Source organism: Vulpes lagopus, chromosome 11 (assembly GCF_018345385.1).
Source record: "Vulpes lagopus strain Blue_001 chromosome 11, ASM1834538v1, whole genome shotgun sequence".
Classification (NCBI taxonomy): Eukaryota; Metazoa; Chordata; class Mammalia; order Carnivora; family Canidae; genus Vulpes; species Vulpes lagopus.
Window position 1 is genome coordinate 58,870,870 of NC_054834.1, and position 15,460 is coordinate 58,886,329.

Sequence of the window (15,460 nt, forward strand, 5' to 3'; positions counted from 1 at the left end):
TCCCCCATCCTACCCAAAGAGATGAGCTAACTGGCATTACTATGATTAGAACTCCCAACTGTCGGGGATCCCTGGGTGGCTCAGTGGTTTGGCGCCTGCCTTTGGCCCAGGGCGCTGTCCTGGAGTCCCAGGATCGAGTCCCGCGTCGGGCTCCCGGCATGGAGCCTGCTTCTCCCTCGTCCTGTGTTGTCTCTGCCTCTCTCTCTCTCTATGTCTATCATAAATAAATAAATAATTCTTTAAGGAAAAAAAAAAAGAACTCCCAACTGTCTTCTTTGAGTTCCCTGCTTTTTCTGTTTTACAAGACTGTATGTGTGGGCAAACTGTGCTTTCTATTAGTGGTCAGGGAATGTGACTTTGTGTTTGTTATGTATGTATTTATTTTTATGTATAAAACAATTTTGAATTGTGAGCATCATTGCTTCTCTCTGTTCATGTAGATAATCCAAAGTTATCAAGGAAGTCATTTCATGGAGAACTTACCCTCATCATCACTACTACTAGAATGGATCTCAGGAGAGGAGTCAGATTGGGAGGATGAAAACTCTTCTTTCCATTTCTTCCGTTTCTTTGGTGGTGGCTCAGCCTTTACTTTCAGCTGTTTAACTTTGGGTTTCACGGAAGGGGCTTTTGTTGTTGTAGTTTTTGGTGCTGGAGGATCAGAAGTTTTACTGCTACTACTTGGCTTGGCCTGAACAGTTCTGCAATGTTACAAACAACCTCATTAACACACTGATATCTTGTCAAATTAAAATAAATTAGACCAAAAACAAGTACCAGTAGTGAAGAAAAGTGTATTTAATTACATCACCAATGCCTCAAAAATAAAGTCCAAGTCTTATATATCTTCAATGATGAGTCCTCTCCCAAATACTCTTCATATACACTTTAACCACTGACATTCAATATTCAGCTATTAAAGGACTATTAATCTAATCTCTATTTCTCTCTTCTCACTCCTTCTCCCCCTTTATGAACTCATTTTCCTACAGATGAGGCTGTACAACCAGTGATCAAAGGCTTTGGGAAATAATGCATAATATATTCTTGAGAGCCACATCTAGCTCTGACCATCTGAAACCCTCATAGGCTCTGGTGGAACCAGGTTCTGATGTGGAGACCAAACTGTCTGTCCCAGAGCCCCTCAAGATTTGCTGTGTTAGTTCTGGAGATATGAGTGGATAAGATTTCCTCATAAGAAAAAAAGGTGCACTGCTTCTGGTAAGTTGGAATCTTAACCAAACTAGACCTTGCTAGCACTAGACTGAGAATATCTAGGGTCATACCTCTTTCCCCATACAGATCACAGGATTGTGGCTAGGTCAGCTGTCTTCCAGGTTTGTGTTCCAGACAATCCAGAATTACATTAATTAACATGATAATTCTATTGTACACCTGCTTAGTAATAGAGGTCTTACAATTTTTTCTCAAAATTTATTTCATTTAAAAATTTGATGTTTTGGGATCCCTGGGTGGCTCAGCGGTTTGGTGCCTGCCTTTGGCCCAGGGCACAATCCTGGAGTCCCAGAATCGAGTGCCACATCAGGCTCCCGGCATGAAACCTGCTTCTCCCTCTGCCTATGTTTCTGCCTCTCTCTTTCTCTCTCTCTCTCTGTGTGTGTGTGTCTATCATAAATAAATAAACTCATCCACCCCCCCCCACTATATTAGGGTGACACCAAAAGGACTCTGGGAAGGAAAAGAGTATCCATCCCACCACAGATAATCATGGGCTGTAATTTATAGCTCTTATCTCATTACTTCAAAAGGAATCACTTATTAAAGGCATGAATTTTCAGACTTACATATATGAAAAATAATCAGGCTCTTCAATTGACCTCATTCTTTTTTTTTTTTAAGATTCAATTTATTTATTCATGAGAGACACACACACAGAGAGAGAGAGAGGCAGAGACACAGGGAGAGGGAGAAGCAGGCTCCATGCAGGGAGGCCAACATGGGACTTGATCCTGGGTCTCCAGGATCACGCCCTGGGCTGAAGGTGGCGCTAAACTGCTGAGCCACCCGGGCTGCCCTGATCTCATTCTTTATATAAAACATAGCCTGTGTACCTGGCTGGTTCAGAAGGAGGAATGTATGACTCCTGATCTGGGGTCATGGGTTTGACCCTCACATTGGGTATAGGGATTACTAAAAAAAAAAATAAACTTTAAAAAAAAAATCACATTGCCAAAAACAAGTCTTCCAATAAATGCTATTTAAATGTATTACACACAAAAGTAAATACCTGATAGTTTGTGAAGGCTTACTTCTCGGCTTTTTGGAACACACTCTGACATACTCCTTTTTGTTTGTGTTTTCAATGAACTTTACATATATCTTTTTGTATTTACTCTTTGCATCTCCAAAATACCCAAGGTACTAAGGAAGGAAACACTCTGAATTATATACTTATACATTCTATACATAAAATATTTGTTGGCTTGACTATTACACATTGCATCCTTTAGGTTTTTCAAATGCAACTCTGGCCAGGCTACTTTTTACCCTCAATAAAAATGACCTCAGGCTTCTTCTTAACTGCAAGCCCACACATAGAAGCAATCTTAATCAGCTAATCACCAAATGCTTACTTACTCAATGCTATTAAGTAACTATATAAGTACAAAAGAATCATTTCTATAAGTTTTTTGGTAAATCAAAATGTTTGACAGAATGATCAATACAATATAACCTGTAAGCCCATATGAACTTTTCATAGTCTAATAACAATTCTTTAAAAAAAAAAAACTAGTAGAAAGTGTCTTAATTTTAAGAAGCTGGTATTTATATACTGATTGTAACAAAATCAGACGAGTATCATATATCAAATATTATGCTATTTTATATTAGAAACATAAATTACATTTAAATGATTCTGTATTTTCCCCAGGATCATTATTTTGAAAAAAAAAAGAAAGAAAGAAAAAGAAAGGAAGACTAATGTAAAGAAGATTTTACTTACACTATTGGTAGCAGCAAATTCTCTTTGTCCATCTCGAATTTCAGGAACAAACTTCTGTAATAAAGCTTTTTGTACTTTCCAAATAGCCGGGGGTTCCTTTCCTGTTTTTAAAGCCTCCTGTAATATATAGAATTAATTACATTTATAAAAAACTGACAACAAATTCTGGATTTATAGAATCATAGAGCTGAAAGGAAAATTAAAGACTTATCTGGCTAAACTTTTGTTTTTCACCTAGCTGAACTTTTGCAACAATTCTTATAAGCTGGCTATTAAGTCACTGCTAAAATTCTTCCAGAAATAGGGAGGACACCAACATGCATTATCCTTTTGTGTAACTATTGTAAAGTTTCCTCTAATGATATTGTCATACATTATTGATATAATTTACAAGGGCACTTATATATTCAAAAAGACCAGAAGCAAATATGCTAAAATATTAATAGTCATAATTATGAATGGAAGGTTGGGCAGCCCTGGTGGCCCAGCGGTTTAGCACCGCCTTCAGCCTAGGGTATGATCCTGGAGACCTGGGATCAAGTCCTGCATTGGGCTCCCTGCATGGAGTCTGCTTCTCCCTCTGCCTGTGTTTCTACATCTCTCTCTCTCTGTGCCTCTCATGAATAAATAAAATAAAATCTTAAAAAAGAATTATGAATGGAAGGCATAAAGGTAATTTGAGGTTACGTACTTTCAATGCCATTTCTCTCTGCCCCAGTTACAAAAATCAAAAGCAAGGAAACAAATCTGCCCCCCAAACCTATTTTTTTAAACAGCTAAAATTTCTTAGTATAAAATTTGACATTCTACCTGTAGTTCCACAACTTGCAATTATGAAAATAAGTCAATTTTATATTTACATCATATTCTTGTTTTCTTTAAACATTTACATTTATTTATTTATTTATTTATTATTTTTAAAAGATTTTATTTATTTATTCATGATAGTCACACACACACACACACACAGAGAGAGAGAGAGAGAGGCAGAGACATAGGCAGAGGGAGAAGCAGGCTCCATGCAGGGAGCCCAACGTGGGATTCGATCCCGGGTCTCCAGGATCACACCCTGGGCCAAAGGCAGGCGCTAAACTGCTGCGCCACCCAGGGATCCCAAACATTTAAATTTAAAAATCATTTTTAAATTTAATTTAGTTGGGAGCCTTGAAAAAAATGAACATTTTAAAACTACTCAATTACTAGTACCTAAATGCAGCATATTGACTAATCAGAAACATGTAAATCTCAGATATAAGTCAAAACTATTTTAAGCTGTTTTCTTTTTCAAAATATCTGATATCTGCTAGTTTGATTTTATTATTTAACAATTATGACTTATAATAATCATCAAAATATACTTTTTGCAATTCAAGTTAGATCATACTATTAAAGTCATTATGAAGGCTTATTATAGGGCATGCCCACTCAACTATGACCTTTAAAACTTGTGAACATTCAAATCACCTTAAAAGTCTCTATGTCTTCTATCTTTACCACAAATTCATCACGCTCTCTGTATTGGCCTTCTCCTCCACTTTCTGTGTTTTCCTCGTCTGTAAAACCTTCTATGGCAACAGTGTCCTGTCCTTTTGCAAACTGGTCTGAAGGAAGACCATCAAGTTCACAGGGTTTTGAGGGTTCTGTAGGATTTACATTTTCCAGGATATTTACTGCAGATGAAGTAGAGTAGGGAGGTTCTTGTTTAACTGCACCCACAGTGGTAGAGGAAGTAGTAACAGTACCAGTAGTATTGGCAGTTGGGCTAGTAGTTGTCATCCGTAGGGCTTCTGAAACTATATCAAGCAAATGCAAATCAGTAATACAAATAAATATTTGTTCTGAGTAAAGTCTGAACAGTTTAAAAAGAAAGACTTGATTATTTTTACCATCAAATTGTTTGAAACAATGAATACTACAATAAGAAATTAAAGAATGTTAATTTCCAAGAATTAAAGCGATGGAATTACATCTGGATGACGATCAGACTGAGAACCTCCATCAACCTACACTTACCCCTAAGTCCATTAAGTAGCACAAAGATATTTTAAGTAGAGACACAGAAGTGATGCAAGATAACAAAGGGTCAGCTGACAAAAGTTGTGAAGAAGCCCTAAAAAAAAGCCAACTGGATGCAAGAAGGGAAAACAACACACCAAAATAATTTGAAAAAGCCCCAAGAGCTAAAGAAATAAAGGGAATAATGAGGTAATATGAAAAATTGTATGCTAACAAGATGAAATGGACAAATTCCTAGAAAGATGAAAACTACGGAAAAGGACTCAAGAAGTAATAGAACATCTGAATAGACCAACGAGTACAGAGAATTAAAGAAATTAAAAAGCATCCCACAAAGATAAGCACAGGCCCAAATTGTTCACAAGTAGATTCTACCAATAGTTAAATAAGAATTAATACCAATCCAAATAAACTTAATAAAATAGGAAGAAGCACTCATTTTATTGGGCCAATAGTATTCCAATACCTAAAACAGACAAAAACACCATGTAAAAACCATAGGACCAATATCACTCATTAATATAAACACAAAAATCTTCAAAAATATGAGTATATCAAAAGCATTTAGCAAAATTCAGTATCATGAATTTAAACACTTTTGATAAAAAAGGACTCAACAAGCTAAAAAATAGAAGGGAACTACTGCAATCTGATAAAGGGCATCTACGAAAAAATCTGACATACTTAAGGGTAAAAAAATAGATGCTTTCCCCTAGGAAAGATGTTTGAAGAAGTAAAACAATCTCTATGTGCAGATGACATGATCTTATAGACAAAAAATCCTAAGGAATCTCCTAAAAAACTATTAGAATTAATAAGTGAATTCAGTAAGTTTTCAGGGTATAAGATCAGTATATAAAAATCAATTGCTTTTTTTTTTTTTTTTAAGTAAGCTCTACATCCGACCTGGGGCTTGAAATCAAACCCTAAGATCAAGAGTCACATGCTCTATCTACTGAGCCAGCCAGGTGCCTCCACTTGCATTTCTATATACTTTCAATGAACTATCCAAAAATTAATTTAGGAACACAATTCCATTTATAATTGCATCAGAAAGAAGAAAATGTTAGAAAATAAGTGCAAAGCTTATATTCTGAAAACTATAAACATTGTTGAAAGAGTTCTGTTCTCTGTGTTCAGAAGTCTTATTATCCAGGAGGAAAAAAGATTATTAACAGATTTTGAGACACTGAAAATACTGTAATTCCTATTATAAGCAGGAAAAGAACAGAAATACTTCATCAAAGTAATCAAGGGGGGAATCCCTGGGTGGCTCAGTGGTTTAGCGCTGCCTTCAGCCCAGGGCGTGATCCTGGGGTCCCGGGATCAAGTCCCACATCAGGCTCCCTGCATGGAGCCTGCTTCTCCCTCTGCCTGTGTCTCTGCCTCTCTCTGTGTCTCTCATGAATAAATAAATAAATATTTTTTAAAAAGATAAGGGTTGGGAGAGTAGGTAAAGATATGAATGAAACAACACTGACCAAGATCAATGAGGATTAAAACTGAGTGATATAGGGATCCCTGGATGGCGCAGCGGTTTGGTGCCTGCCTTTGGCCCAGGGCGCGATCCTGGAGACCCGGGATCGAATCCCACGTCGGGCTCCCGGTGCATGGAGCCTGCTTCTCCCTGTGCCTGTGTCTCTGCCTCTCTCTCTCTCTCTCTCTCTCTCTGTGACTATCATAAATATATTAAAAAAAAACAAAAACAAAAAACAGAGTGATATATAAATTGGTTTAATTATACCAATCTTTTTGTTTACATTTGAAAATTTCCATAATAAAAAACTAAGCAAATATATTATTTAAATTAAAAAAAATTTTTTTAAAATTTATGATAGTCACACACACAGAGAGAGAGAGAGAAAGAGAGAGAGAGGCAGAGACATAGGCAGAGGGAGAAGCAGGCTCCATGCACCGGGAGCCCGACGTGGGATTCGATCCCAGGTCTCCAGGATCACGCCCTGGGCCAAAGGCAGGCGCTAAACCACTGCGCCACCCAGGGATCCCAGGAAATATATTTTTAAAAATGAATGTATAACTTTCAAATCAGTAGAGGAAGAAAATGTATCAATACTATAGAATGCCCTTTTTATGAAGTTTAAAACAAGCCAAACAAAAGTATAGTGGTCAGGTATAATACAGCGTAGTATAGTACTGACAAAGGGGTTAAGAGGTACAAATTCCAGTAATAAAATAAATAACAGAAATGAAAAGTACAGGAGAGGGAATACTGTCAATAATATTGCACCAATGTCCTATGGTGAAAGATTAATATATATATGGAGTTACTGAATCAATAAGTTGTACCCTGGAAACTAATATAAAATTGTATGTCAACTATACTTCAAAAAAAAAAAAAGGATAGTGCTTAGGGATGTATATACACACACAGGTGGTAAAATTATAAAAGAAAAGCAAAGAAGTGATTACTATCCCCAATGTAGATAGTGGTCAGTTCTAGAAGTTATAAATTGGGTTTAATTTAATACTCAATTTATTTTTGTACTTTCTTGTTCTCTAACACTATAAATCTTCTTTGTTCTACACTTTTGGCACATCCCATCAGTTTTGAAATATAATGTTCCACTGTCCTTTCTAAGTGGTTTATCATTTCAGTTTTGGTTTCCTTTCAAAGCCATGAGTTATTTAGGAGAAGTTATTTAGAAGTTATAAAAATAGAAGCTTATTATTATTTCTTTGTCTTTTTTCCAACTATTATTTTATAAAATGACTGCACCATGGTCAAAGAATATGGCTTAAGTAATGTCTGCGTTTTTAAATTTATAGAAATTTTATGTTTTTCTTACATGTTTTATGTTTCCATATGTGAGTTTTATTTCACAAGAAAAAATACTCTGAAAGAAAGAAAACAGATATGGAAAAATATACCAAAATAATAGCAACAAAATTAGTATGGTAATATTAAAAACAGATATGGGAAATTAAACTTAGTAAAATTTTATGTACCCAGTCACATGGGTTCAAAACATATCAAGTAAACAGTATTAGAAAAACAAACATAGTTGGAAACTTTAACACACCTTTTTCAGGAATCAACAGATCAAGCAATCTAAAAACAAATAAGGATAGGGAGGATTTAAAAAACTGTTTATTATTAATAATTTCAAACATACATAAAAGTAGAGAATACAAATCCTCAAATACCATGACGCAGCTATAACCACCATGAACATTTTGGTATACTTCTTTCATATGTTCATCAACCCCTTCTATATTTGCTAGGATGGCTTAAGGCACATTCTAGACCTGTCATTTACCTCCTCCACCATATACATATACATTTTCTTATGTGATCTAATGTCACTGATTACATTAAACAAAACACAAAAAGATACAAAGGATTTGAACAGCATTACCAAATACAATCTACTAGCAACTGGTATTCATGGAATATTTATAAAAATTGACCACTGACCAAACTACTAACAAAATTTTCATAAATTTCCAAAAGTAGGCATTATTTAAGCATTCTCTTGACCAAAATACAATAGGGTCATAAATTAGTAATAAAGGAATACCACTACCACCACCACTAAAAACAGAAACCTACTAGGAAACAGGCAAAACCCCATTTTTTCTTACAGACTCTGGGGTTAAAAAGGAAATCAAAACTGAAATGATAAACCATTTAAAAAGGATGGTGAGAGCATTACAAATTAAACCAGAGGCATAAATAAAGCCAGGTATAATGAAAACTTACACTTTAATGCTATTCATTAAAAAGCAAGGATATACAAAAATCAATTAAGTATTAAACTCAAGAAGCCAGAGTGAGAACAGTAAGTGGAACCCAGGGAAAATAGGGAAAAAGAACTGATTAAAGAAAAATTTAAAAACTGAGTAAAAAAAGTGAAAACAAGAGTAAAAAAAGAAAAGCACACTGGTTCTGTGAAAACAACTACTAAATAGGCAAACTTTTCACAGAATGGTAAGAAAAAGATTCAAACACATTCAGAGCAAGAAAGAACAAAAAAAGATTAAGACAAAAAACACTATAAGCAATAATCTCATTTGTGAGTTTAGGTGTAAAAATCCCAAATAAAACAGTAGAAACTTATATCTTGCAATGGATTAAAATAATTAATCATGACAAAGCAGAGTTCATGGTAGAGTTATCTTAAAAAGGTTCAGCATTAAGAAATCAAGTAATTGATTGGGGTGCCTGGGTGTCTCAGTTGGTTAAGACAGACTCTTGGTTTTGGCTCAGGACCTGATCTCAGGGTTAAGTTGGGATCTGCACTCAACATGGAGTCTGCTTGAGAGTCTCTCTCTCTCTCTCTCTCCTTTTGCCCCTCCCCCTGCTTGCATACATGCTCTCTCTCTCTAAAATAAATAGGTAAATCTTAAAAAAAATCAAATAATAGATTAATGTGTGAAAAAATTTATCAGAAGCTCAAAAAAGCATCTGACAAAATTTAATATCCATTGTTAATTTAAAAATATTTTTTAAGAACCTCAAAACAAATTCAAAATTAGGAAATCAAGTAACAGGTTAATGTGGGGAAAAAAGGAGATTAGAGGTTCAAAAAGGCATCTGACAAAATTTAATACCCACTGTTAATTTAAAAAAAAAAAACAAGAATCTCAGAATAGAAGGAAATTTTCAGAGTGTACAGTACTAGAAACTGACAACAAATATATTTCATGGTCAAACATGGTATTCTATTTAATACCAAGGAGGAGGTCCGCATGATTGCTATCACTGCTACTATTAAACAGAGGCTGAGCCAGTAAATTAAATTACAAAAAAAAAAAAAAAAAAAAAAAGAGAAAGAGAAAGGTAAAACTTCTATTATTTTTACAAGACATAACTATCGAAAAATGCAAGAAATTGAGAATAAAAATTCAATAAAAATGCAAAAACCAAAATGGAGATATAAAAGTAATTGTCATATACCATCAGTACCAATAAGAAAACAATGTGGGGAAATTTATAGTTAAAAATTGCAGAAACGATAGTATCTGTGTAGAAAAAAATTATATGATATGAAAATACATAAGATCTGAACAGATAAATAATATATTCCAAAAGTGCATGAGAAAACTGTAAAGATAAATTTTCCCTTAAAATCAATTTATGAATTCAATGTAATCACAATAAAAATACCAAAACATTGAAGGAACTCCTACTTGCCGATTATAGGATAAGTTGAGCATCAGAAATCATGACTATAAATTAATAAAACAATGAATTTTAAAAATTTTATGGCTTCTTGTGCTAAGCAACATGAAGTAGGCCCACTAGAGCCTATTATCACCTCCCCCCCTCCATATTACAAATAAACACTTTGAACAAAATATAAAGGGTAGCGGGCAGCCCTGGTGGCTCAGCGGTTTAGCACCACCTTCAGCCCAGGGCGTGATCCTGGAGACCCGGGATCAAGTTCCACGTCGGGCTCCGGCCATGGAGCCTGCTTCTCTGCCTCTCTCTCTCTCTCTCTGTATCTCTCATTAAAATAAATAAATAAATAAACAAACAAACAAACAAACAAATAAATAAATAAACATATATATATATATTTATAAAGGGTAACTACCTGAAGACTTTGAGAAGTTAATAAAGCAGGCAGACTGGAGAGGTAAGGGCAAATTTAAATAACAATAAACGGAAATGTTTCTTACTTCTTTCCTCTCATCTCACCTAGCACTGACCAGAGGTAACGCCCCCATGCAGAACTGCAAGGGCACAGACAACAAAAACTCCAAGAAAATCTGTCTTTCTAGACAGAAGAGTAAAAGAGAGGAGCCTCGTGCAAGGTGAAGAATGTGGGGGGCAAATGCCATTTCTTTTTTTTCTTTTCTCTCTCCCAGACCTGCCCTGAGGGCAACCCAAGTCACAAAGCTGCAATGCAAGGGACGCCTGGGTGGTTCAGCGGTTGGGTGGCTGCCTTTGGCTCAGGTCATGATCCCAGGATCTGGAATTAAGTCCTGCATTGGGCTCCTGTGAAGAGCCTGCTTCTCCCTCTGCTTGTGTCTCTCCTTCTCTCTGTGTGTCTCTCATAAATAAATAAATAAATCTTTAAAAAAACAAAAACAAACAAAATAACAAAGCTGCAATGCTATGGTGGTGAACCAGACATCTTAAACCCTGACAGAATGCCTGTCTTTTTGGCATTCTAGAGGAAACTGGAAACAGGGCCACTATGGCATGAAGAATGTAGGGAATGTTTCAGGACATATATAATTATATATATATACTTATATAGTCAATTATATTTCAATAAAGCTGAGGGAGGAAGCCTAGGGGAATTCCCTATTTTTGGTCTTGTTGTATCACCTTAACCCCCACATGCAGATAACTGTGTCAACGCATCAGCAGCTAAAGCTCCAAGAAAAATTCCAGCTTTCTACACAAATGCCTAAGGAAAAGGAACGCAGGGAGCTGGGTAGTATGGGAAATTCCCAGAGAGGAAACAGCTGCAGAATGGTATCCGCTAATTCTACATATGAACACATACAATCCGTTTCACGCTAAATTGCACTTATGCAGAGTAGATTCAAACTAGCATAATGAAGGCTTTGAGATATAAACTATAACAAAGTCTACTCATCACCCAAGTTCTGGATTAACCACTGAGATCCAAAGCAGTAGAGCAAAGGCTTTGTAAAACTGAACCAACACTGGAACCACCACTCAAAGATGAGATGGAATTTTGTAGTCTGACTGCCTGCTAAAACAACACAAATCAATATTCTCCAGAGAATTTTAATAGAACCCAGAGTCTTACAGTATAGTACTCAAAATGTCCAGGATAAAATCTAAAATTGCTCAATATACAAAGAACTAGAAAAAAGTGACCATTCTCAAAGGGAAATTAGATGCCACTTTTAACATGACTTAGATGTTGGAATTATCAAAGTCTTGAAGGCAGCTGTTATACCATGCTCCAGGAAGTAAGGTAGCATACTTTTAAAATGAATAGAAGTATGTAAATTCTCAGTAGAAAAAGAGAAACAGGAAACAAGAATCAAAGACAAATTTTATAATTTAAAAATATCTGAAATAAAAAATTCACTGGATGGGATCAGGAACAGAATTGAGAAGGCTGAAAAATCAATAAAATTTAAGATGGGCCAATAAAAATTATACAATTTGAAGAACGGGGTGGGGGGGGGGGGGAAAGGATTGAAAAAAATGAACAGAGGGGATCCCTGGGTGGCTCAGCGGTTTAGAGCCTGCCTTTGGCCCAGGGCGCGATCCTGGAGTCCTGGGATTGAGTCCCAGGTTGGGCTTCTGGCATGGAGCCTGCTTCTCCCTCTGCCTGTGTCTCTGCCTCTCTCTTTCTCTATGTCTATCATGAATAAATAAATAAAAACTTAAAAAAAAAAAGAAAAGAAGCTCAGAAACAGTATCAAAAAGTTATACATTTGTGTCACCAGAATCCCATAAGTAGAGAAAGAGATTGGTGCAGAAAAAAAATGTCTCCAAATTTCTCAAATTTGGTTAAAAACATAATTTACAGATTCAAGAAGCTTAGTGAACTCCAAATAGGATAAACCCTACCCGGATAAACAATTAGACTGCTGAAAACCAAAGAAAAAGAAAAAGTCCTGGAAAAGGAAAAGTTCTTTGGGCTGATGGGAAATGATACCAGAGAGAAACCTGGAATATCAGGAATAAAGCAACTGCAATAGAAAATATGTATGTCTAGGTAAAGACAATAGGCTTTTTTTCCTCCTCTTAAATAATTTAAAATATATTGGACTTGAAAGCAAAAATTATTCCTTTATTATGGTTTTCAATATATGTAGATAGATGTAATATATAGGACAAATATGTGAACATACGGGCGCAAAGGTAAAGGGACTTGTATGGTTGTTAGGCTTCAACATTTTACTTGAAATCATAAACATATTAATTTTAAATGGATGCTAATCACTAGGTCAACCATTAGAAGAATATAAAAAGATAACTGCTGGAAAAAACAGAAATAAATTTAAAAATAAAATACCAAAAGTTCAAATAATGTGTTTTTAAAAGCTAGGAAAGAGGAAACAAAAAAGGGGGAAACCAGAAAACAATAAAATGGAAGATCTAGCTATATCAACAATTAAATTAAATGTAAACTGTCTAAACATACCAATTCAAAGACAGAGATTATGAGATTAAAGCTTAAATAAAAGACAAAACTAAAATATATACTATCTACAAAATACCCACATTAAATATAATGTCACAGATCAGACAAAGTAGACTTCAACTAAGATTATACCAATATTAAAGATGCACATTATACAATGATAAGGTCAATTCACAAGAACTTAACAATCTTAAAGGTGCATGCATCTAAAACAGAACTCAAAATACACAGAGCAATAATTGACTGACAGAAATGAAAGGAGAAATAGAAAAATCTACAGAAATACTTTGAGACTTCAAAACTTCACTCTCAGTAATGGCAGAACAAGGAACAAATAATCAGCAAGGACCTAGAAAACCTAAATAACACTAACAACCAAGTTGACCTAATCAACATTTACAGAACAATCCAACAACACCAGCAGAATATACATTACTTGAAAGTACACATGGAACATTAATCAAGATCAAGCACATTTTGGGATGCCTGGGTGCCTCAGCAGTTGAGCGTCTGCCTTCAGCTCGGGACATGATCCCAGAGTGCCAGGATTGAGTCTCACATCGGGCTCCTCACAGGGAGCCTGCTTCTTCCTCTGCCTGTGTCTCTGTGTCTCTTATGAATAAATAAAATCTTAAAAAAAAAAAAAAGACCAAGCATATTTTGGGCCATAAAGCAAACCTTAACAAATTTAAGAGAACTAAAATTATACAAAGTAGAAATCAATAAAGAAAAGGTGTCTGGAAAACACTCAAATATTTGAAAATTAAATAACTCATGTATCAAAGAAGAAGCATTAAAGAGTGCTGAAAGAAAATAAAAATAATAAAAATAAAATTGTGGGATACAGCTAAAGCAGGGGGCAGTGAGAGGTTTGTAATATTAAATGCTTATAGTAGAAAAAACGAGGGGTCTCAAATGAACAATTAAGGCTTCTACCATAAGAAATCAGAAAAATAGAAAATAAATCTAAGTCAAGCAGGAAAAAGGAAATAATGAGAACACCAAAAAATCAATGAAATTGCCAACAAAGGAGAAAAAGAGTCAATAAAACCAGTAAACTTCTATCCAGACTGACCACAACAAAGAAGATACAAATTACCAATATGAAGAAATGCTACCAACAACTTTATACCCATAAATTTGACAACTCAGATAAAAATAGGTCATTTCCTTCAAAGATACAAACTATCAAAACACAGTCAGGAAGAAACAGACAAGGTGAATTAGTTCCATATCAAAGAAACTGAATTCACAGCAAAAAACTTTCTGACAAAACCAAAACAAAACAAAACAAAAAAACCAAAAAGAACCCCTTTCTGACAAAAAGAACTCCAGGTCCAGATGGTTGCACTAACAAATTCGAACAACCATTTGTGGAAGAAACAGTACTACTCCATTTCTTTTTTTTTTTTTTTTAAACAATTTATTTATTTATGATAGTCACAGAGAGAGGCGCAGAGACATAGGCAGAGGGAGAAGCAGGCTCCATGCACTGGGAGCCCGATGTGAGATTCGATCCGGGTCTCTAGGATCGTGCCCTGGGGCAAAGGCAGGCGCCAAACCGCTGCACCACCCAGGGATCCCCTACTACTCCATTTCTTGCAGAAAAAAGAAAAGAAGGGGATAGTCCCAAATTCATTTATATGGTCAGCAATAACCAGATACCAAAACCTGACAAAAGCATTACAAAAGGAAAACTACAGACCAATATCCACTGCAAACATGGATGCAAAAAAATTAGAAAACTGAACTCATCAATGTATTAAAAAAAAAAACCAATACTTCACAGTTGTTGGAGTTTATCCTAGGAATGAATGCAAGGCCATGAATATATTTGAAAATTAGTCAGTGTAGTTCACCACACTGAAAGACTGCGTAAGAAAACCACATGGGACGCCTGGGTGGCTCAGTGTTTGAGTGTCTGCCTTTGGCTCAGGTCATGATCCCGGGGTCCTGGGACCGAGTCCTGCATTGGACTCCCTGCAAGAAGCCTGCTTCTCCCTCTGCCTGTGTCTCTGCATCTCTTTCTGTGTCTCTCATGAATAGACAAAATCTTTAAAAAGGGGGGACGGGGGTCATAGACCTAAAAGGTAAAATGCAAAAGTTAAAAACTTCTAGAAGAAAACAGAACATGTTTGCAATGATTTCTTAGGACACAAGCACAAATCATAAAAGGAAAGAAACGGGTAAATTAGACCTCATTGCAATTTAAATTTAAATTTGCCCTTCAGAAATACTTGAAAGCTGTGTGAATTTAGAAGATATGAGCATGAATTCTCCCTGGAGTAACTTCCACAAAGTGACTTTGAAGATGGTCTTCAGAGACGACAAAATGTCTGCTGGGCTGAAAACTTCAAAGAGGGCAATTCTGGTTAGA

General features: G+C 35.6%; 1 protein-coding gene across 3 annotated transcripts in view; it reads right to left on the reverse strand.

Annotated features, from left to right (window-relative positions):
• Nucleotides 1-15,460, reverse strand: part of QSER1 (glutamine and serine rich 1) — a 74,045-nt gene that overhangs the window by 18,989 nt on the left and 39,596 nt on the right. For all 3 annotated transcript variants that reach the window (XM_041774322.1, XM_041721637.1, XM_041721636.1), the window contains exons 5-8: nucleotides 4,430-4,758; nucleotides 2,966-3,082; nucleotides 2,249-2,382; nucleotides 484-701 (exon numbers count right to left, since the gene is read on the reverse strand). In XM_041774322.1, coding sequence (XP_041630256.1) covers nucleotides 484-701; nucleotides 2,249-2,382; nucleotides 2,966-3,082; nucleotides 4,430-4,758 — 798 coding nt within the window. The remainder of the gene's footprint in view (nucleotides 1-483; nucleotides 702-2,248; nucleotides 2,383-2,965; nucleotides 3,083-4,429; nucleotides 4,759-15,460) is intronic.